Here is a 21,961-nt window from a genome sequence, read left to right on the forward strand (position 1 = left end):
GCTCCTGTAACTGCTCTCGTTGTCCCTCGATGGCTGCTCCCTTATTACATGGGATCTTTCCGGCACACCACTTCTCCCACGAATCGCGATTCTCGCTCGTCGGATTCCTAAATACTTTATAACGCTATTTAACACAAAAAGGAGAGACCGCCCTCCCCCTCAGTGTAGGAAGCGGCCCCAAATGACCCTTCCCAATCGGGCTTTCCGGCCCTTGTGATGGACGAAAAACGTCACGTCACAAGTTATAAGGATTATCATTTTTCGTAATACCAAGATAAAAATTAACAATTTTTGTTCTCAAAATATATTCTTTGCATAAAAATACACAAATATACATTCAAAATTACAAGAAAGTAGAAGAGAACGTTTCCACACAGCAAAATATATCACCTAAATAACTTAAAGATATTCCATACAGCAAAATGTGTCAGTGTTTCGTGTAGTGATTAATTAGAGAATCGCCGGAACAACCTTGTTAGAAGGTTTGACGGTTAAGCGGGTCTCAAATAATTTAAGTCCATCAGTTTCGAAAATAATATTTAATTCACTTATGCAACACTTCTTCAGGAAGCGCAAATCAGATTGATTACGATGCACGAAGCAGTCGCAGATTGTGGACTTTAAGCACACCAGTTAATGCACGCGGCAGAGGTCGCGACTAGAAAGCGCGCCATAGAGCTGCGCGGTAATAGCCGAATATGATTAAATGCTCGTATAATATCGTTACGTACTGAATTGTCAAAAATGAGTTACTCGATCGGCGGTTGAGAATGATCTGCTAGGCCGTCGGCTCCTCGCTTTAGCGCAGAATTCCGCTCAAATTCCGTCGCTGCGCAGGAATGTCGGAACGTGGTACGCGTGTTAACACAATGATTTCCGACGGAATGTCTTGACTACAAAGCAGATAAATAATACATAAAGTGCTTAATGCCGAAATTTAATTCAATAAGCTAACCGAAAATCCCGCACAGTCAGAAATATCTCGAAGATATCTATATATCAGAATATTTGTTGCATAGCAACAGTCAGTATTAAAATATTTTAAGAATATATTGAAGATATGTATATGTCGGAATATCTGTTGTACATAGCAACAGTCAGTATCAAAATATTTTAAGAATTTTCTTGAAATATTTTCAAGATGATAAACAGTCATATCAATTTTATCTTAAATTTGGCTTTTATATTTATTCCGATCTTAAGTTCTCATATTTAAAATAGGTAAAAATTTATCTTAAAATATGTTGTATCTTATTGGTTACAAAATATCTCAAAATAAACTTGAAACAAATGTTCCAGAAATATCCTTTTGTAGACAATACGTAATATGAAATATTTTTTTATTATTCGGTAGGAGTAAAAGGGTAAACAATACGTTATATCAAATATTTTTTTATTATTCGGTAGGAGTAAAAGGATAAACAATATGTTATATTAAATAATGTCCTGCAAAATATTACTTGATGAGTACTTGATAATAAGATACTTTAAAATTGATTTAAAACTGGAAATACAAAAATATATGATTATTATATCTCAAATGTAGTTTACTGTATGGATAATATTTACAAACTTTTACAATAGACAAAGAAAACATTTCAACGCAACAAAATATATAACAGAAATATATTAAATATATCTATATGTCAGAATATCTGTTGCGTAGCAATAATAGTCACTATTAAGATATTTTAAGTTCAATGTTTTTGAAATATCCCCAAGATGATAAAAAGTCATTAATTTTATATCAGATATGATGGTTGATTTTTAGATTTATTCTAACTAATGTTTAATTTTTATATTTAAAATAGACTGAAGTTTTTCTTAAGACATGTTGTACTTATTACTCTATAAAGTATAATATCTATCAATCATCAACACCACTGTAAAATTTGAGTTATGTTACTATCTATTTAATTTATTTTACATTGGTGTTTATGATTAAAAAAAATAAGGTGTAATGTTGATCTGAGTTTAGAGTTGTGCATCAGTTAAATACTAATAATGTTGTAAAGATAAGGACTCTCTTTTATCACCAAGGTGCCAACAATTATATACGTTACTAATAAAGCAAAGAATAAAAATTAGTATTATTAAAAACATTTAAAGTTTTATTAAAGCTAATTAATAGTTGTTAATATTGATTGACAATTACAGCAACGTTTAACTGATGCACAATTCTATATTACACAGCATTTTATGTATTATTGACAGCAGTGTGAAGTTGAATCAGAGAGTAACATAGCTCAATTAAATGTTTAATATATCTATAATAAATTTATATAATAATTTGAACTTGACAGTTATAGCAACATTTAACTGATACACAATTCTATATCACATAGCATCTCATCTATCTCATCGACACCAGTGTAAAGTTGAATCACAGAGTAATGTACCTCAGTTATTTGTTTAATACATATATAATATAACAATCTGAGAATAATCAATAAAAAATTGATATGAATAGTCATAACTTGGCACGAGTCACTACCATGATTCTTGATCTCATGATTATGTAGGACTTCTTTTTTTTCTACATTACTACACTTTATTAATAAACATATGTTTATTAATATAAGTGTAGATATGATATATTATATAATACAAAATAATCAGTGTCAGAGCTATCATACACATTTTTTATATTACGCAGACCATATAAACATGTGTAAAAAAGTTTGAGTACCTCATATATAATTGTTCATCTTCCACTCTTTCCCGTCCCGGCTCTTTCTGCTGTCCATTTTCTACGTTCTCTCTCTCTCTCTCTCTCTCTCTCTCTCTCTCTCTCTCTCTCTCTCTCTCTCTCCCTCCCCCCTCCCTCTCTCTCCCTCCCTCCCCCCCTCCCTCTCTCTCCCTCCCTCCCCCCTCCCTCTCTCCTTTTCTCTCGGGGTTTTACCATCGACACGATTATCAATAATAATAAAGCATAATTTACAAAACCGTCTCGTAACCTCACGCTGTGAGTCACTTACAGCGAATTAATAATTTTACGCTGCGCGTCACTTACAGCGAATCTCCCGAAATTTATCACAATTTAGATTTTTCACATAAGAAAATTACAATTAAAATTATTGTTGAAAGACACATCAAACGTATAACAATGCACTACTTCACGAAACTGTCATTCATAACATAACCTCACATTGCACATCACATGCAAACTGACGCGTGGCGCGAGCGAGCCACTGGCGACCCACGTGACTTCTTTTTCTTCTTAAAAAATCCCTGATGGATTTCCGACCCAATTAAGGGTCACAGTACCATGCGTTAACTGGTTCTACGACCCAAAACTAACCCCTGCCCAGTGAGAAATAGTACATCGAATCGACATCGATTCGACATCGAAATCATCATTTCAATGTCGATTCGACGTCGAATTGATGTCGAATTCATTATCGTTTCTCACTGGGTGGGGCAATTGGGTTATATATTGATGAAGATTTCTGTTGCTTCTTGCAACTAATCAAGTATTAATTGTAGTGTATGTAGGGACCACATTTATCGATCTTTCCGGCTTGCCGTCAGTATGGAGAGATCCAGTGAAATGTATTTCGATAATATGTTAATATTAAATATTTAATTGGGGTCAAAAATTTAATTTATTATCTGTAATAAATTTTATAATTAGCTTAGCAATATTTTTGTTTTCATATTTGCTATTAAATAATTCATAGAAAGTGGAAATTGCAAGCCATAAGCAGAAAGGGCTGATAAAAAATGAATTCTGCTAGCGTGTAATAATGGACAGGACCAAAAGATATGGTTTAAATCCTGCTCTTGAGAACCACACTACCCACGTGACTTATACACGGTGCTATAGTGACGATGCGAACGTCACATAGTAACGGATACGCGAGATGGAATTTTGTCCTTCATGCCGGCACCCGTAGAAATACCTACAAGGTTGGCCACAATAATGACGATGACGACGCATCTTAAAATAAAATTTTGACGTTTCGAATTTTACGCGATATTACCATTTATAGGGCATGTAGAGGAAAAATAAAAAAAGTTTGTTATATAAATCGACCTCAAGCTTTCGATTGAGCCTAGTTAAAACTCGATCGGTTTAGCCGTTTCTAAGATCCGATAATCTCGGCTGCTCGCAAATCGCGTAAAGAGCACGGTCAGGCTCGCGCTGCGCGTTCACTTGGCGCGAGCCACTACCGTGTTTCTTAATTGATTTGAATGAAACTTATTCTATCGATATATTATTATGTCAAGTATTATTACTTGGTAAAAGGATAATCGGCAATACTTAATTGTTCACGAGAAAATTGCGAGTAAAAGTTATGAGCGCCATATCAACTCAAAGAAGAGAACCTTTCAGCAAGAAGCGCGTAGTATGCTAGATTCATAATTTTGACATTGCGGGTTCAAGTCTCGATGATCAACTTTTTTTCTTGAATAAAAAGTTTTTTTAAATGACATACCATTTTTTAACAAAAAATTAATATAATTAATACATTTTAATTATTTATTTTATATGTGCATTTTTTTTTATTTGGTAAATTTGTTATATATTCTATAAAATGATTGGAAATTAATAGACATATTTGTATTTTTAAACAGTAATGACAGCAATAAAATATACACAACGTAAATAAATTTGAAACGTTTTTGTGAATCAGTAAAAATTAGTGTCCCTTTATAACGTACATTATATTATTGAAGCAGGTAAAAAAAGTCAGTAAGCTAACAATAGAATAAAGAATTAGAAGGGTAAGGAAATTTTCGTTATTAAGCGACAGAGATTTGGTTCATTTTGTTGTTAGTTGTGAGAGGAGACAGAAGTAGTGTAGAAAAGGCAGTATAGAAGAAAATGCACTTTTATGAAATAAATAATTAAAACATTTTTTAATATAATTAATTTAAAAAAATCGTATGTCATTAAAAAAGTTTTATTTAAGAAAAAAAAGTTGCTCGAGAGTTAAAACCGCAATATCAAAATTACGATTCTAGCACGTTGCTGCTGTGCTACGTGCCTCTCGCTGAAAGATTTTCTTTTTTGGGTTAATATGGCGTACGTAATTTTTACTTGCAATTTTCTCGCAAACAGTTGAGTATTGCCGATTATGTTTTTACCAATACTTGACATGATAATATATCGATAGAAGAAGTTTCATCTAAAATTTAGATGAAACTTATTCTATCAACCAGATACTGTCGGCGATAGCCGATAAGTGTTTTGATTAAAATAATTTGATTCTAAATTGATTATTATTACATTTCGGTGTCTCATTGTTAGATTCTGAATTGTTCCAGACTTAATTCGAAGAGCGAGTCTCACAGAATCTTATTATCAACCTTTAACATTCTATAAAAAAGAGCTCATATAATTGATGTGTCAATGATAACTATCGATTAGAATCATTTGAACTACAAAATAACAAAATTATAGCTGAATTTACCGAAAACTATTATTTACTAAGTTTTTTTGCGGTCCTTTAAAATTTAGTTTATTTTCTGTAAACGAAATAACAGGAGTCTTTTATTTAAGAGAGAAAAAAGGTAATATTTGTTCTTAAATGTTTTAATTTTATTTATATAAATATTACATAAATGTAAGTATTAATCGTTATTCTAAGTAAAATTTTAATTTATCTTAAGAGAGTTTTCTACTTATTGCCTTGATTTTTTAGGAAGTTTTTAAGATTTTTTTTTTACGAAAGTGGATAAATATTTTTGAAAAATTTTTTGGGTTTTTTATCATTGTTTAAAGATTGATTTTTTATTTTTTCAAATAAAAGATGTAAGTAATTTATTAATAAGAAATCCGTTTGATTCCTACTCGATTCATCAGTGACGTTGATTCTCGATCTTTTAGTCTTCTGGAGTGAATTTAAAAATATAGACCATTATTTTAATCAAAACATTTATCGGCTATCGCCGACTGTATCTGGTCTATTCACACGATCTCGACAGGTGTTAACGCTTTTCGAAAACTATTGTCTTATTTTAACAAGCACAAAACTTACACCCAGCAGCGGTTTTCTGCGCATGACATGAGAATATGCACAAATTTGCATTCTAATAATTATATTAATGGTAACTTGCAGGCAGTAGTCGTTGGGTATTTTAATTTTACACGATTGGATAGAACTCCTGGATACAGGGAGTTTTACAAGGCCGCAATACGATCATTGGAAAGAGATCCTAATAGAGAATTGGTGTTTGCTATAGTGACTAGTGCGTCATCTAGCAAACTGCATTACGGAGTTTACAAATTTCCATCAGCAAGTTTGCTTATGTGGAATGAATCTTTAGTAAGTATACAGCACGCAAATCTTTCTACTCTATTTTACATAATACATCAGCTTTAAAAACACTTAGAGTTATCCAGAAGGCAATGAGTGGACTTCCGAGAACATCTTAAACTGGATTAGCAGTTCCGTACATCAGCCATCTCTCTGGCTACAGCCTCCTGGAATCAAGGCGCTTACTCTCGCACCTTATCTTCGTGAAGGACCAGTTTTATTTCTGTTTACACCACGAAATCCACTTCATACAGAAAATTACATTTATAATCTGGTGCGTCATTATTTTGTAATATTAGTTTTTTTATTACTTTGAAAACAATTTAATTTATATCTATAAGAAGCATTTAATTTGTAATATTACCTAATTTTTTCGGAAATAGGATCAGATAGAAGCATTCGATGCGTCTTAAAGATATATTAATTATAGATGAAAATATGTGATGATAGATTAATGAAATTTATTTAGAAGTAGATTTTAGGTATACAAATATGTGTTCAATTTCAATAGTAAACTATTGGACAAAATTAGAGGAACAAAAGTTTGAACTAGCGCCAAGTTTGTAAAAGTTGAGCAAAAAATCTTTATTTTTTATATGACTAGACACCACAGACGCGCGCTTCGCGTGCGCTATTTAATTTTTTTGCTTTTTAAAAATCAACTACAACGATAATTGTATAGATAAACATTTATACAAATTTGACAACTGTCAATTGCTGTTCAATCGCAATGACAGTTATTCTTGCAACACAAAGTAAGCGCAGCGAAAGAACCAATCAGCATCGCGGAAAAGCGGCAACAATACAATGGTAACATCTCTTTTTTACAAAGTGAATGTAGCTCGAAGTGTTGACTTGACTCCTTCAAAGTTTCCCTGCTGTGGGTCTAGTAGTTACGCTTTTCGAAGCAATCCCCTGTTAAAAACAAAAGTTGCACAGTTGCAGTTTGGAAAGTACAGGGAAATCTGATGCGGAAAACGGCCCCGAAAAATTCGGAAATGGGCCAAACCGCATAGAGATCTTTAACACTTCTCCCTGATTATGCACGAAACCCACCCCTTTTAACCTCTACTTGCCACCCTTGGTCAGACAGCGGAAACAGTGAGTCGCAGTTGCACTAGCCTATTCGGTTGCTTCAGGGCACAACTTGCATTTAAGACTAAAAAAATTCTTGTTCTTTTTTCAGCTATCTTGTTTGCATTCTTTCTCCGCATCAGATTTTTCTGTACCTTCCAAATTGCAATTTTGCAACTTTTGACCGGGGGTTGCTTCGAGAGGCGTAACTTCAAAACTACTAGACCCACAGCGGGGAGACTTTGCACGGATCAAGTCAACACTTTGGGCTACATAAAAAATTCAGATTTTTGCTCAACTTTTATAAACTTGCTATTTCAAACTTTTATTCTTCTAATTTTGTCCAGTAGTTTATATTAGTGTTTATATTTAAACTAAAATAGTGTTTCTATTTAATTTATTTAATAATTCCTTATTTATTTTGTTAAATTAACAGCTTCTTAATGTTTAAAACTCCGTTAATTTACGGGCTTAACATGGCGTCAATGCATTAACCAATTAGAAATTCCGATGTTGATTTTACTTCCTTTTTAATACGGGACTCTAATTTTGTCGTTGACGGAGTGGGGTTTTTAGAGAACTCCAATGATAAACAGCTATAAATTGAATAGCTTTTATGCATTTAATATCAAGATTTGCATACAAGGGTTTTAAAGAACGCAGATTTTGAATCTGATGTCGAAAATGTCAAATTCTCAATGACGGATTTAAAATGACGGACCTTAAATATTTATATTAACGTAAAATCATTAAAAATTATACATAAAAACATTTATTTAAGGAGTCGCTAATTACGAACTTATTCGTCAAATGTCAAAATAAAAAAAACAGTAATAAAAGGAATTTTAAAACACTATGAAAATAAACAAATATAAAAACAAGAAAACCGGAAAACAAAACCACAAGCCCTCTGCGTTTCCGCCGCAGTTCGTGATACAACAGAATATGGATTATTTCAAATGCGCTATTTTGAATTTTAAGTCAGAAAATTCGTAATTAGCGACCTCAGAAACTTTTAAAAAAAAGTTTTTGTGTAAAATTTTTACATTCTGCGATTTTACGTTTATATGAATATTTTAGGTTTACCATTTTGAATTTGCATTTTTGGCATTAAATTCGTAATTAGCAACCCCAAAAACCCTTAAAAGAAGGTTTTTGTGTAAAATTTGATTCTATGCTTATATATGAACTAGCACGCAGCGCGCGCCTGCTGCGCACTATTGCCGCGAAACTCGCCCGCACGGATTCGTTACAACTTCACTGCAAACTCTAGACAGCCAATCAGACTAAAAATCGCAGATTTTGGTAGCATACGGTTGTATGGGGAGGAGATAAAGAACTAAGGGGAAGAATCAATCATACTGAGCACTCACTTATTCTTTAATATAATTGATCCTTGCCCTTAGTTCTTCATCCCCTCCCCATGCGACTGTATGTTACCGGGGCCGTAATCTGCGATCTTTGAATCGGACATGAGATAAAACGCTGATAATGCATGCGATATATTTCGATTAAAACGCACTTCTTGGTTAAAATAACTTTTTTTATTATAGATATTTTAGATCCGCCATTTTGTATCCGCATTTTCGACATCAGATTTGAAATTAGCGGAAGTCTTGAATTATTTTTTTTTGTGATGAAACGGTAATTACTGAAAGCTAAATCAGCGCCGAAGTTTAAATGCACGTAAATCAGCGAGTCGGGCGCTTGAGTGTGCGTAAGCGCTCCGCCGCGCCGCTACCTCGCTATGTCAACTTCGTACTGCTGCTGGCAATATTTTTGCGCCTCACAATGCGAGAAACTTTATTTTATACTAAAAATGATACTTTTGTCAGAAAAAACATAAAGGAGGGTGTTAACCTTCAGGATACTAACTGGGTTAGTGTAACCCAAGCAAATTTTGAAATGCGCACCGTTTTGAAACTGAGGGGTGGGATATAATAACCACGTAAGGAACCTCAATAATCTAAGCCTCAGCTCAAGTTAACAAAATAAAAATAAACATTCAATAAACAACTTGACTAAAAGGATAAAATCTTAGTGATTGAATAAAGACTTATATAAAGATAAAAATATAATACTACAAAAAATTATCAGGATCACCAAACATATAAGGATACTGTAAAATAATAATTATAAATACTTCTACTATAATAACAATATCTAATAAAATCTCAAAAGTAAAATAAATGTGAAAAGAAATTTTTCTATAATTCCTATTTAAATCCAAAGGATTAGATGACTCACTAAAATGTAAAAAAATACAAATGCAAAATTACTATTATTATAATCACAAAAGGTAAAATAAAATGCAAAGAAAAAATCAATTTAAAGTCGAATTATTAATTGAAAATCCCCTTCATATTTATATTACAATTATATTACCAATATAAGGAATAGTAGAAACCAAATTTGTAATAACTACTGTAGCACCTCAAAATGACATTTGCTCCCAGGGTAGCACATACTCCAAAAAAACAGTAACCATAGAAATAAAAAGATCCTAACCCTCTCTATTCAAGTATGAACTAACTTAAAAGATCCATAATAAATTCTACGTGCCATATGAATATATATACATACAAAAAAAGTAGCCCCATTAATATGAATATTATGGTATGCATTATTCAACCGCCCCTTACATTTTGTATAATATGAATAATACTATTAAGAGCTATCTTAACATTAGGACAATAATGTATTGATAAAAAAAATCCTCTCACAATTTGCTCAAACAAAAACACCCTAATAAAGACCCTAAAAAAATTTTATCAATAAGAAATATTTACAGGAGTAGGTAACTTTAATAATGACTTGTTTATTATTTTTACAACTTTATTTATAATCAATTATATCAATCTACTAGTTTAATTTTTGCAACGATTTTGATTGAATAGAACAAATTGTAATTACAACAAATAATGTAATTAATAAGTAGATAGTTTAGATAATTTATTCTGTATTCCCCTTGGGGGTAACGGGGTGTTTTCATGGGGACCACCAAACCTTTTACATTCTTCTCACTATCGTCGAATACAAAACATAATACATACCTATGTAAATAAAAGTCTTTTAATTCTTTTCGCGCCCTGGCCATTGTGCAGGTTAACATATATTTATCCGCCCTCCCCTCCACGTCCTTCTACCAACTCTCCCTCCATTCCCTTCTTTCCTCTTGTCCCTTTTTCCCATCTCCTACCTCCTCCCACTGTCACCTGTCATCCTTTTTAAGCTATCTCTCCCCTTCCTCCCTCACCATCTCTCTTCTTCATTCTCTCCATCTATTCCTCTCCCCGTCTTAACTCCATCTCCTATCCTTTACCCATAATTCCATATTTGTCGCTTCCATCTTTCTCCCCTTTGCTCTCTCCCTTCTAGCCGCCTCCATTCTCTCCTTCTTTCTTCCATCGAGAGGTCCTCATACACTTTTATTCTCCAAACTCTCCCTATCTCTCTCTGTTACGTATAAAACCGAACGGCACTGCCGTTGAAAGTGTGATCCGCCAACTACTACCCTTATCCGCATAGCTAGTTCGCGGCAGCACCTTCCGGGCTTCCAAAATTTATACAACTCGCGTTTCTTCTCTATGGGTCCGCTCTCGAAGAGCGCGACGCGGATATCACTTTTACAGAAGGTCTCTGTGCGATAGCATCGAACTCTATTTTTCGAGATGTTAATCGCTTTGTACGTTTCGGGTGATTGAACTCTAAGACGGTGCGCTTTTTACTATAGTTCTTCTCACATGCGTAATATCTCTGGTCCATATCGGGGTTCGTCTTTTTCATTATCGCCTACGCTAATTCGCTGCGTAATGTGGAACGGGTTTGCTTACGAGCGCCGCACGCTCACATGCATCGCGCGTGGCTTGCATGGTAAAACTAACACTGGGTGGCTAATTTTTTGAACGGTGCATCTGCATTGCTTGTATATTTCAACGCGCAGCCACAGGTCAGTTTCTCTCTTGTCTTGCTCCTCTCTATTCTTTACGCTCCTCACTCGCGTAACGGGCACATTTGCTGAGAACCGCAACGTGATCACGCGCTCCGCGCGTGACAGATCCCGGCGCGACAATCACCATAATCACTCGAGGGAGGATCGACCGCTTTAACAATTTGCTCCCGCTCCTTCAGGGGCTACTCAACGTCACTCTTGCATCGGATTATCCCAGAATAATAATAACGGTGCCGACTATTACAGAGCGACAGAAACACTCTCCCTTTTCCTAATATCTCCTCCCTATCCTCTTTTCTTTCCATCTTTGTTATTAAAACTCATCTTCTTGCCTGCCCCTTCTTTTCCTCTATTTCCTCCATCCTCACTTTCCTTCCTAATACTTTCTTCACCACATACTCTTCTATGCATCCTTTTCTTTCTTCTGCGTTGTCATTATCCACCCCTCTCCATATAATGTTCCTTTTCCTTCTTCTCTTTTCTTTCACCCTTTTTTCCCTCTTTCTCTGTCTCTTTTTAGTACTCTCTCTCTCTCTCTCTCTCTCTCTCTCTCTCTCTCTCTCTCTCTCTCTCTCTCCCCCTCCCCCCCCTCTCTCTCTCACTCTCGCTTCTGTGTTCCTCTTCTTGTCCTTTCCTCCAGCTCCCTCCTGCCATTCTTCTCCATTTTCTCCTCACTTCTCCCACATTTCTCTTCTTTCTTTTCCACTTTCCACCCCGCTGCTTTATCGGCCTCCCTCTGTTTATTTTTCCTCTGCATCTCCCTCCATTTAATTTGCTTCTTACCTTTTATCTTTTCTGCTCTCTCCGCCACTCTCCCTCCCTCCTCCTCCTGACCCTCTTTCTCCGCTTTTCCTCCCACTTACCCTCTTTCTCCTTCTCAATCACGCTCCACTACTCCATCATCATCTTCGCTTTCTTTTTAGCCTTCTCTACTTTTTCCCCTGTCTTCTCAATCAGCTCCTTCTCTTTGTTCTCCCTCTCTCTTTTCTTTCTCCAGCCTCTCCGCTCCTGCTGTCTATCTACTCTCCCGTCTGTTCATGCTCTGTCTCAGCCCTTTCTTCTATTCTTCTCCGTCTCTCCAGACCTTCTCTTTTTTCTTCGACAATACTTTTTCCTTGTTGTCTACTCTGTCTTCTTCCAACACTTCTATTCTCTCCGCCTCTTCCCTTTGCTTTTCAATACCTAACTTTCTATCAAACTTTTCTCCTCCACCCTTTACCTTCCTCCTTTCTCTTCTCTCTCACCACCTGCTTCTCCTGCAAATCTCCTCCTTGTCACCAGATTCCAAATCTTCTGCCTCTGTCCTCCTGTTGTCCCTCTGCTTCTCAATAAATATAAAACCATCAGTAAAACCATTTTTATTACAATTACGAAATATTCTAATTTTATAATAATTACATTTAAAATTAATTTTCTACTAATTTTCTACTATAATAAATTAAAAAATATAAATTTAAATTTTACAATAAAAATTATATAATTTAAAATAAAAATAAAATAAATTTTCAACCCATTAACGCATCATACCGTATTCGAGGCAACAGACGTCGCATAAAAATTACTAATCTCAACATAATATTAATATATACATATATTCTTAAAGAATAAATTAAATCTGTAAATAATACATTTAAATATCTACAAAAAAAGCAATTATACCATACTCTGCTATAAAAATCAAAGCAGACCTTCCACTAAAATACTCAATATTAAATCCAGATACCAACTCTGACAGTCCCTTAATAAAATCTATAGGAGTTCGATTTAATTCAACCAAAATTCGAATAAAATAAACTAAAAATAAAGGAATTAATATTAATAAATATCTTATGAGAACTTTGTTACTTTATAAGATCAGTAAATGAATATCTCTCATTTAAAATTATCAAAATTAAAATAATTATAATAAATCTAACTTTATAAGATAACACCTGAGAAATTGCTCGTATTGTCCCAATTAATGAATATAAGGAATTTGAAGACCAAACTATTATTAAAAATATATAACTTCTCATAGTTAAAATAATAATTATAATTAATAAAGTATAATTTATAAAATAAATATTAGTAATAAACTCACTCACTAATCAATTACATAATATAAATAAAAATAATAAAACAGGACAAATATAAATACAAATAATTATTAGACTTTATAATAAAAAAAAAAATTTTTTAGTAAATAACTTAACAGCATCTCTAAATAGTTGGAAAATATCCCCCAACCCTAACTTTATTAGGACCCTTACGTAACTGAACAAAATACCTCAAAGTCTTACGCTCTAATAAAGTTAAAAATGCAATACCAACTAAAACAATTATAACTATCATTAATCAATCTTTTATTATAATAAAAACATGTTTTTATTAACAAGTCAATCTGAATTTTGCCTAATTCCTTAACTTAAATCCTCTTTATTATTACACATATCTACTAATAAATTATTTTACTAATATCATTTTTTCTTTATTTAATTATAATTTAAATAAATGTTTTTTGGAGATAGAATATCGTGGCTAGTGGTAAACAGGTAGGACCTTTGATCCCGGAGTTTTGTGGGAAGAGGAGGTGAAATACTGGCCGAGGAAAGTTGCAAAGTGGAGGCAGAGAAAGCGAGATGTGAGTGGAAGCCCACTCCCAGACATTGGAGAAAGGAAAGTAGAAGAACGAGAAGCAGGAGAGCAAGTTGAAAAATAACAAACATATATACCATTCTTCTTACGACCTGGCCATTGTGCAGCTTTACATACAGTTGCCTATTCTCCCCTCCACGCCCATCTAAAGCCCCTCTCCCTCCTCAAAACTTCTATCTCCCCCCTGCACTCCATTTATTTCTTCTTTTCCTCTCTCTTAGGACCCCTTCTTTCTCTTCTATCTACCCGTAGTCCCTTTAACTCTTTGCTCTCATCTTTGTTCTCCTCTCTTCATCTCTTCTCTCTTTTATCACAGTTTTACTTTCTTCCCTCTTTCTATTTGTAAACTCCACGCCCCCTCTTCCTCTCCCTCCTCGCGACCTCCTCTTCTCTATCACCGTCTCCTCCAACCTCCTTTTCTTTTCCCTCCTTTTCACCTTCTTGGAATCTCTTCTGACCACCAACCTTTTTCTGTCGATCTCCGTCTTTCATTTCCGGACACTATCTCTTTCCTCTACGCCTGCACCTTTTTCCACTTTCTTCTCTTCTCTTCCATCTTTTTTCTTCGTTCTCTTTTGGTTCTCCAGTAAATTCTTGCTTCTACCATTTCTTTCTCCACTCACTTTCTTGCATAATCCTTTTAACAGATCCACTATCTTCTCTAAGCATTGCCTCATCTCTCTCATTGTTTTTTTTCAGCTTCTCCATCTCCTTTTCTTCTTTATCCCCTTTTGCTTTTACTTCTTTCGCTCTACAAAAAACTCACACTTATTCTTCCACTCGCTTTTGCTTTCTATCTCCTAATTCTGTTTTTGCGTGCTCTATTCCATCTACCTATTCTTCCTCTTAGATCTCGTCAGTCAATATTTTGACATATCGACCCATTTCCATGTACACGCACGCCATATGTTACCATCTCCTTTTCGTCTCCCTTCGGCCGATTGGGCTTTCCATTTTTCTTCTCCCATGCACGCAGCTCGGTCTTTCGCTCTTCTACTTCTCTTTTCTCACACCTATCCTCTCACTTGTGTGTGTGTGTGTACCCCTGAAAGGACGAATTTTATTCTACATTAATCAGAAAATAATAGTACATTTTTAAATCTTTTTTGTTTATAACTTTTTGGGGGACTTTTTCGACCAAAATTTATTATTTACAGTTTACATTAATTCTAATGAAAAACTATTACAAATAATTTTAGCCCATTTGGAAGTGGAGCCGTGGTTCGGAAGAATTACTGTAGATATAAATTTATTATTTTTTAATACATATTTCCCATTTATTAATTTTTTTTGTTAATATTAACTATTTTTTTAAATTCATTTATATTAATAAATTTTTTAAACTTTAAAATCTTTTCAATGTAAACTATTCTTACTAAATTAAAATTTATGTTATATATTACATATATACGCTCCCTTTAATTATTGCGCTCCGCCCCATTTTCCTCCTATCATTTACTATTTATATTTTTAATAACAATTTTTTTTAATACGTAAAATTTAAACTTTTTATAAATAAGTAATTTAAATAAAGCTATTAGACTCATACTTTAAAAATAGAAAAATTTTTTTTATTTAAATTTATCCAAACTTATTCTTCTTTCTTCTACCTAATGATATGCCTGAATAAAGGATTATTTTGATAGAATAAATTACATATAATCTCTATTTTTCTCTTTTATTAATATCCACTATTTTATTTTTCTTATACTTAATAGAATTAAATTATTTCAAAAAATTTCAAAATATTTAATGCCTCTTTAATTACAATTTACTGTATAATAAAAATTACCAATAAATATTAATAGTAACTGAGATGCGGAGGAAAAAACTTTGAGATTCCAAGCATTAGTCCACCGCTTAGTGGAGCCACTGTGCCTTTAGGAATAGAAGGGCAAGCATCACAATTCTTCGCTCGGGCATTTATCACCCAGTTAGTACGAAACGTCATAAAACTGTAGTATTAGTATTAAAATAAAATTTTGCGTAAAAATAATTTTAACTGTTTTTTCGTAGTTTAGTGCACAATATTATTATTTAGTGCAAAATAAATAAAAATACATAAAGTTAACAAACAATGTTATTTTTTACTTTAACCGTTTGTGTGCCAGTATTTGTCCCACCTTTTTATCATCGATTTTCTCAATTTTTAACCCTTTTTGCGGTTTTTTACTTTTTCGAGTGGCTAAAAGTTCAAAATTGATATTTTGAGTATTAGGAATTGATATGTTTATCATTTTTATTGTACTAAATAAATGAGTTGAAAAATATGTCAATTTACGTAAAATAATTTAGTTGTGGAAAAAAGCCTTATAAATATATTTTTGAAATGTATATGAATTTTTTTTTATGTTTGTTGGATTGTAAAATCTGGAGCCAGATTTTCAAAATTTAAAATGGTGGATCTAATATGGCAGACGAAAATTAAAAAATGTATTTAATTTACGCGAGGATCTGTAACAAGGGGTTTTCGGTTTATGCTGATTATATATGAGTCTGAAATTAGATTTTCGAAATTTAGAATGGCGGATTCAATGTGACGGAGAAAACATCGTAATTTTATTATATTTTAATAAAAATCCCTCATAAGCGATTTTGGATAAATAATTATATTGCATCCGCCATCTTAAATTTTTTAAATCAGACTTTGTAATCAGCCGCCCCGAAAAACTCTTATTACAGATTCCCGCTTAAGGGGGGCAAGTCATGTAAATCGAAATTTTTTAGCAATTTTTTTTTCTTGCTTAAATTTATAGGAAATTTTCCGTAGAATATGAAAAAAAAAATAGTAGAAACCGATTTGAGAGTTCCTTCTATGTTAATTTCGTCGAAAAGTGAACGGTCGAATTGGGCGGAGTATACTCATGTAGAGTCTACTCATGTAGACGAGTCGGAAACTCAGTCTTTCGATCCCTCTGTAATAAATGTTAACTTGGCTGTGTTAGAATAATGTTCAAAAAACAGAAAGATCTGCTCTATGGCCCTGGAATCGCAGATTAGCAAAAAACTGCGGTAAGTTAAAATAAATTATAATTTTTTAAACGCGTTTTTCTCCAAACTGCTTTTTTAAAATTGGCGTGCAAGATAACTCAAAAACTATTTATCCGATTGAGTTCTCCTTGTGCATACATTTAGATAAATACTTTCTTCATAAATTGAACCTTTATTTGTAATTGTATTGTTTAAATAAATTATTTTTATTGCATAATTAACACGAAAATTTTTCGTAAAAATCAATACTTTTTTTTCTACGTGTCGCCATTTGTACAATTTTGCATTATTTTCTTTAACAATAGGTTCAATCGATAACGCAAACCGTACAAAAAATAAATCTATTTGGTTTTTTTGTTTCAGATGAATACAAGCAGCGCTACATTGCATGCCGACAAATGACTTTAACGTCGACGCATTAGATTTACATTATTATTATTTATAAAATACATATTATTTTTCTGTCAAAAAATTTTTTAGTAGTTGAATATTACAATAACATACCCTGAAAATTTCAAAAGAATTGGTTGTATAATTTCCTCAAACAAAATTCCAAAAAATCACTCAATTTTCAGCGCGTTACATGACTTGCCCCCCTTAAATCGAATAAATTTATGAATTTTTGACTGCTATATTGAATCCGCTATTTTGAAAATTTGATTTCAAATTCGTAATCAGCGATTCCAAAAATGTCTAGATACAACATTAAGAAACGAAGTAGGTCTCAAACAATAATGCGCCACTCAAAGTCTGTGTGAAGTTAACACCGCATCTTCCAAAATTGGTAGTTTTATCAAGAGTATTATTTGGATCCCGAAGTGTTCTAGAGTTCCTGATAAGTATTAGCAAGAGTACTGCCGAAATACTTAGAGAAATGGCAATTTGAAAATATGAGGTGCTAACTTCCCGTGGCACCGCGACATGAAAAATATATTGTTTTGATGATCCTATCTTAAAGTACTCGAAAAATACTAAAGTTCCTAATACATTTTAACAATAGTACCAGTCGTCAAATATTTTGAAAAATTATTGAAATTTAGGGACTGTTCGCGTTCGATGATGAAAATCACTGCGAACCTCGAATGACTATTGAGAACCGCGAGGTCTCAATGAGAAGGCTTGGGGACTTAGGGCGTGGATGGAAGAAGCGGAGATCGAGAGTCTTAAGAGACGCAAACGATGCGACTGGCGACAGGATAGGAGAGAGAGAGAGAGAGAGAGAGAGAGAGAGAGAGAGAGAGAGAGACGAGGAGAGGAGATGATAGAGAGAGGGAGGGAGGGAGGGAGGGAGGGAGGGAGGGGGGGGGAGGGAGGAGGGAGGGAGGGCAGGTAGGGCGGATTGAGGGAGGAGGGAGGAGGGAGGGGGGAGGGAGGCGGGAGGAGGGAGGGGATGGAGGGAGGAGGGAGGGAGGGAGGGAGGAGGAGGGAGGGAGGGAGGGAGGGAGGGAGGGAGGGAGGGAGGGGGAGGAGGGAGGAGGGAGGAGGGAGGGAGGAGGAGGAGGGAGGAGGGAGAAGACAGGTGAGGGAGGGATGAGGGTGGGTGGGAGAAGACAGCGCAAGCACGAGGGATTGATAGGAAATAAGCGAGCGAGTGCGAAGAATGTGATTACAATTGGAACGTGAGATCTCCGAAGGGAAAGTTGTTAGATTCTGATTCACTTGAATAACATTCACATTTCGTTTCATTTATTAGTCACATAATTCTTCAAACACAGTTAATTAACCGAGTGAATAACAGACGCGAGCCTCGATAGCACGCTTGAAAATAATCGCGTGACCGAATCGTGGATTTCGGCACTCACGCACTGATCGCTTTAAGGAGTCAGATCGTTCGCTCCTTTTCGCACTCGTACTAATTTACGATATGATTCTCGCTTGACGGATTTTGCAAGTCTGTCGCGCCGATCCCGGAGCGATCCGCCGGCGGCATCGAATCCGAGGAGACGCGAAGCGCAGAACGTGATTTCCACGCCAGGCGTCATGCCCGAGAATCGGGTTCGCATGACGATTCTCACGAGCGAACCATGAGGAGCACGTCACGCTTAGAACGGTTTATCATGCTACAGGGATTCAGAGCGATTCTGAACAGGGACCGCGAAATGAAAAAATTATTATTTTAATGGTCCTATCTAAAAGTAATTGAAGAGTACTACAGTACTTGATACATTTCAATAATAGTACCAATTGATAAATACTAAAAAAAAATTTTGAAGATTACAACCTCATCTTTCATAAAAGTGGCCGTAACTCCTTTGCGTTAAGTTTCACAGCTTTGTGCCTTAATAACTTTTAAAAATACTCGTTGAGATACCAAAAGTACCTCCTTAAAGCACCTGGTTAAAATGCCGGAATTGCGAAAAAATTTTGTATTTTTTAAAGACTTAACATAAATAAAAGTGGCCGTAACTTTTTTGCTTTTGATTTCATAGCTTTGTACCTTGACTTTTAAAGGGCCGACAAATTGCATGTCATATATCAGTCTATTTTCCCAAAAACTTGTATTTATGCATATATATGTATTAAATTTTAAAAGTTTATCTTTTCATGTATTACACAAAGCAACTATAAAGAGATTTACTTTTTAATTTGACTTTGTAGAAAGTTAAATGTTAATTTGTTTTTATAGAAAATTTGTTTTATAAAATAAAGAAATTTGGGCGTTTTAACTACAGTACTTGTAGCACCTCAACGAGTACTTTCGAAAGTTATTAAGACAAGAAGTTACGGCCACTTTTAGATACAGTCAGTCTACTAGAGAGAGATAAAATTTTTTCACAATTCCGATGTTTTAACTGGAGTACTTTGGCATCTCAGCGAGTGCTTTTGAAAGTTATCAAGGTACAAAGCTGTGAAACTTAAGGTAAAGGAGTTACCATTATTTTTAGATACAGTCAGTCCTCCTGAGAGAGATAAAATTTTTTCACAATTCCGGGGGTTTTAACTGGAATGCTTTTGGCACCCCAGCGAGTATTTTCGAAAGTTATTAAGGTACAAAGCTGGTACGAAACATAAGGCAAAGGAGTTACAGTCACTTTTATGAAAGATGAGGTGCCAGCTGTAATCTTCAAAAATTTTTTTTTAGTATTTATAAGTTGGTATTATTATTAAAATGTATTAAGTATTCTAGTACTCTTTGAGTACTTTCAGATAGGATTATTAAAACAATAATTTTTCATTTTGCGGTGTCATCCCCATATTTCAATAATTTTTCAAAATATTACGCGGTTGGTATTATTGTTAAAATGTATCGGGAACTTTAATACTTTTCGAGTACTTTAAGATAGGATTATTAAAACAATGTATTTTTCATGTCGCAGTGTCACGGGAAGTTTGCACCTTATCTTTGCAGTGTGAGTATCTCACTCACAATATTTCTATCCCTTGATAAAAAGAAAACCAGGGGACTGAGTTTTTGTTTATACTTAATTTTTGCTTATAATTATATATCGCGTCATCATATGTATTGAGTTATTTATAAATTTTGTTTTTCTACATTTATAGACTACGATTACAATAATGATAATTATTATGGTTATTAACATTGACGATCCTGTCGAGTATGCAAAAGTTTCTATTAGATTAATATCATCTGCGTGAGACATCATTTCGTATAAACTTTGGCTAAACACTACTAATTTCTTGGGATCTGTTATTACCTTTCTTACAAGGAAACCTGCCGAACCCGAAAATTCAGATTTTAATGAAACTTGGCATAAATGTAGAGAGGATAAATACATGAATTTAGAAATTTTTAGTAGCGGCCCAAAAACAGTTTAAAGGGGTGAAACCATCCTTCAAAGTTGAGACATTTTTGCGTTTTTTTGATCTCGTAAACTAAACAAAATAAAAAAAAATGTTTTATACAAAAGTTTTACTATAAAAGTACTTCTATCTAACTACAGTAATAAAATTTTGGAAAAAAAATTTTTTAAATTTTTTTTAATTTTAGAAAAAAATTTTTTTTTTTTAAATTCTATTAATGTAGTTAGAAATATTTTTGCCATAAAACTTTGGTATAAAACATTTTTTGATATCTCCAATACTTTTTGAAATATACCGAAAAAAGCAAAAATCTGCTCTATACATCAGGAGTAGTTTCATCCTTTAGATCGCTTTTGATCGGCATTTGAAAATTTATAAATTCGTTTGTTTATCTAATTACATGTTTTTTTTCATGAATGGGAAAAATGCATTGTGTATCTCCCATGGTCGGTCCATAGGGGTATGTGGGATCCATTAAAAAACCCACCGCTTGGATGAACAAAAACACAAAGGGACAACATACTGTCACCGGAAACAAGTAGGACTATTTCGGGGACCTAATTACATGTGTGTTTTATCTAAAGTTATATAAAAAAATTTTATTTAATCACGTTAAAAAAATTTACAAGAAATAAACTTTCTTTTGGTATTTCCCATAAAAAGGAATTTTTTAGGTGACACATGGAAAAATTTTCAGAGACTGTCGATTCCTGATAGGAGTATGATTTCCATCCCTAAAATGTCCGCGGTGGTGTACTTTCAGCATGCTCGGGAAGGACTTTGGATATATTGCATAATATTCTGGAAAAAGTCTTTCTATCTGTCCTTTCATCTTACGATTTATACATAGAGTTTGTCTATAATGTATAAAAAAACATTTAAATTATTACAAACACTACTAATAAACATTATAATTATTTAAATAAGAAATTTGTTACTTACGAACAATTCTTACATTTCGTAGTATTTACAATTACGGTATTCTTAAAAAAAATAATTACACCATATTTTAGGGATAGAAACCATACTCCTATTAGGTTTCGATGTCTGAAAATTTTTCCATATGTCACCCAAAAATTCTTTTATATGGGAAATACCAAAAAGAAGTTTATTTCTTGTAAATTTTATTAACGTGATTAAATAAAAATGTTTTTTTATATAACTTTAGATGAAACACATGTAATTAAATCTCCGAAATAGTCCTAGTTGTTTTCGATAACAGTAAAAATTTCTAAATTCATGTATTTATCCCCTCTACATTCATGCCAAGTTTCATTAAAATATG

The 21,961-nt window shown here is 33.7% G+C and overlaps 1 protein-coding gene across 6 annotated transcripts in view; it reads left to right on the forward strand.

Moving 5' to 3' along the window:
• Window positions 1–21,961, forward strand: part of LOC105839210 (thioredoxin domain-containing protein 11) — a 62,655-nt gene that overhangs the window by 15,847 nt on the left and 24,847 nt on the right. For all 6 annotated transcript variants that reach the window (XR_004963237.1, XR_004963238.1, XM_036286773.1 and 3 more), the window contains exons 4-5: window positions 6,066–6,272; window positions 6,340–6,537. Coding sequence is in view for 4 of the 6 variants with exons in the window: in XM_036286773.1 (XP_036142666.1) it covers window positions 6,066–6,272; window positions 6,340–6,537 (405 nt within the window). In the remaining 2 variants the exon portion in view is untranslated. The remainder of the gene's footprint in view (window positions 1–6,065; window positions 6,273–6,339; window positions 6,538–21,961) is intronic.

This window comes from Monomorium pharaonis, chromosome 5 (genome assembly GCF_013373865.1).
Source record: "Monomorium pharaonis isolate MP-MQ-018 chromosome 5, ASM1337386v2, whole genome shotgun sequence".
Classification (NCBI taxonomy): domain Eukaryota; kingdom Metazoa; phylum Arthropoda; class Insecta; order Hymenoptera; family Formicidae; genus Monomorium; species Monomorium pharaonis.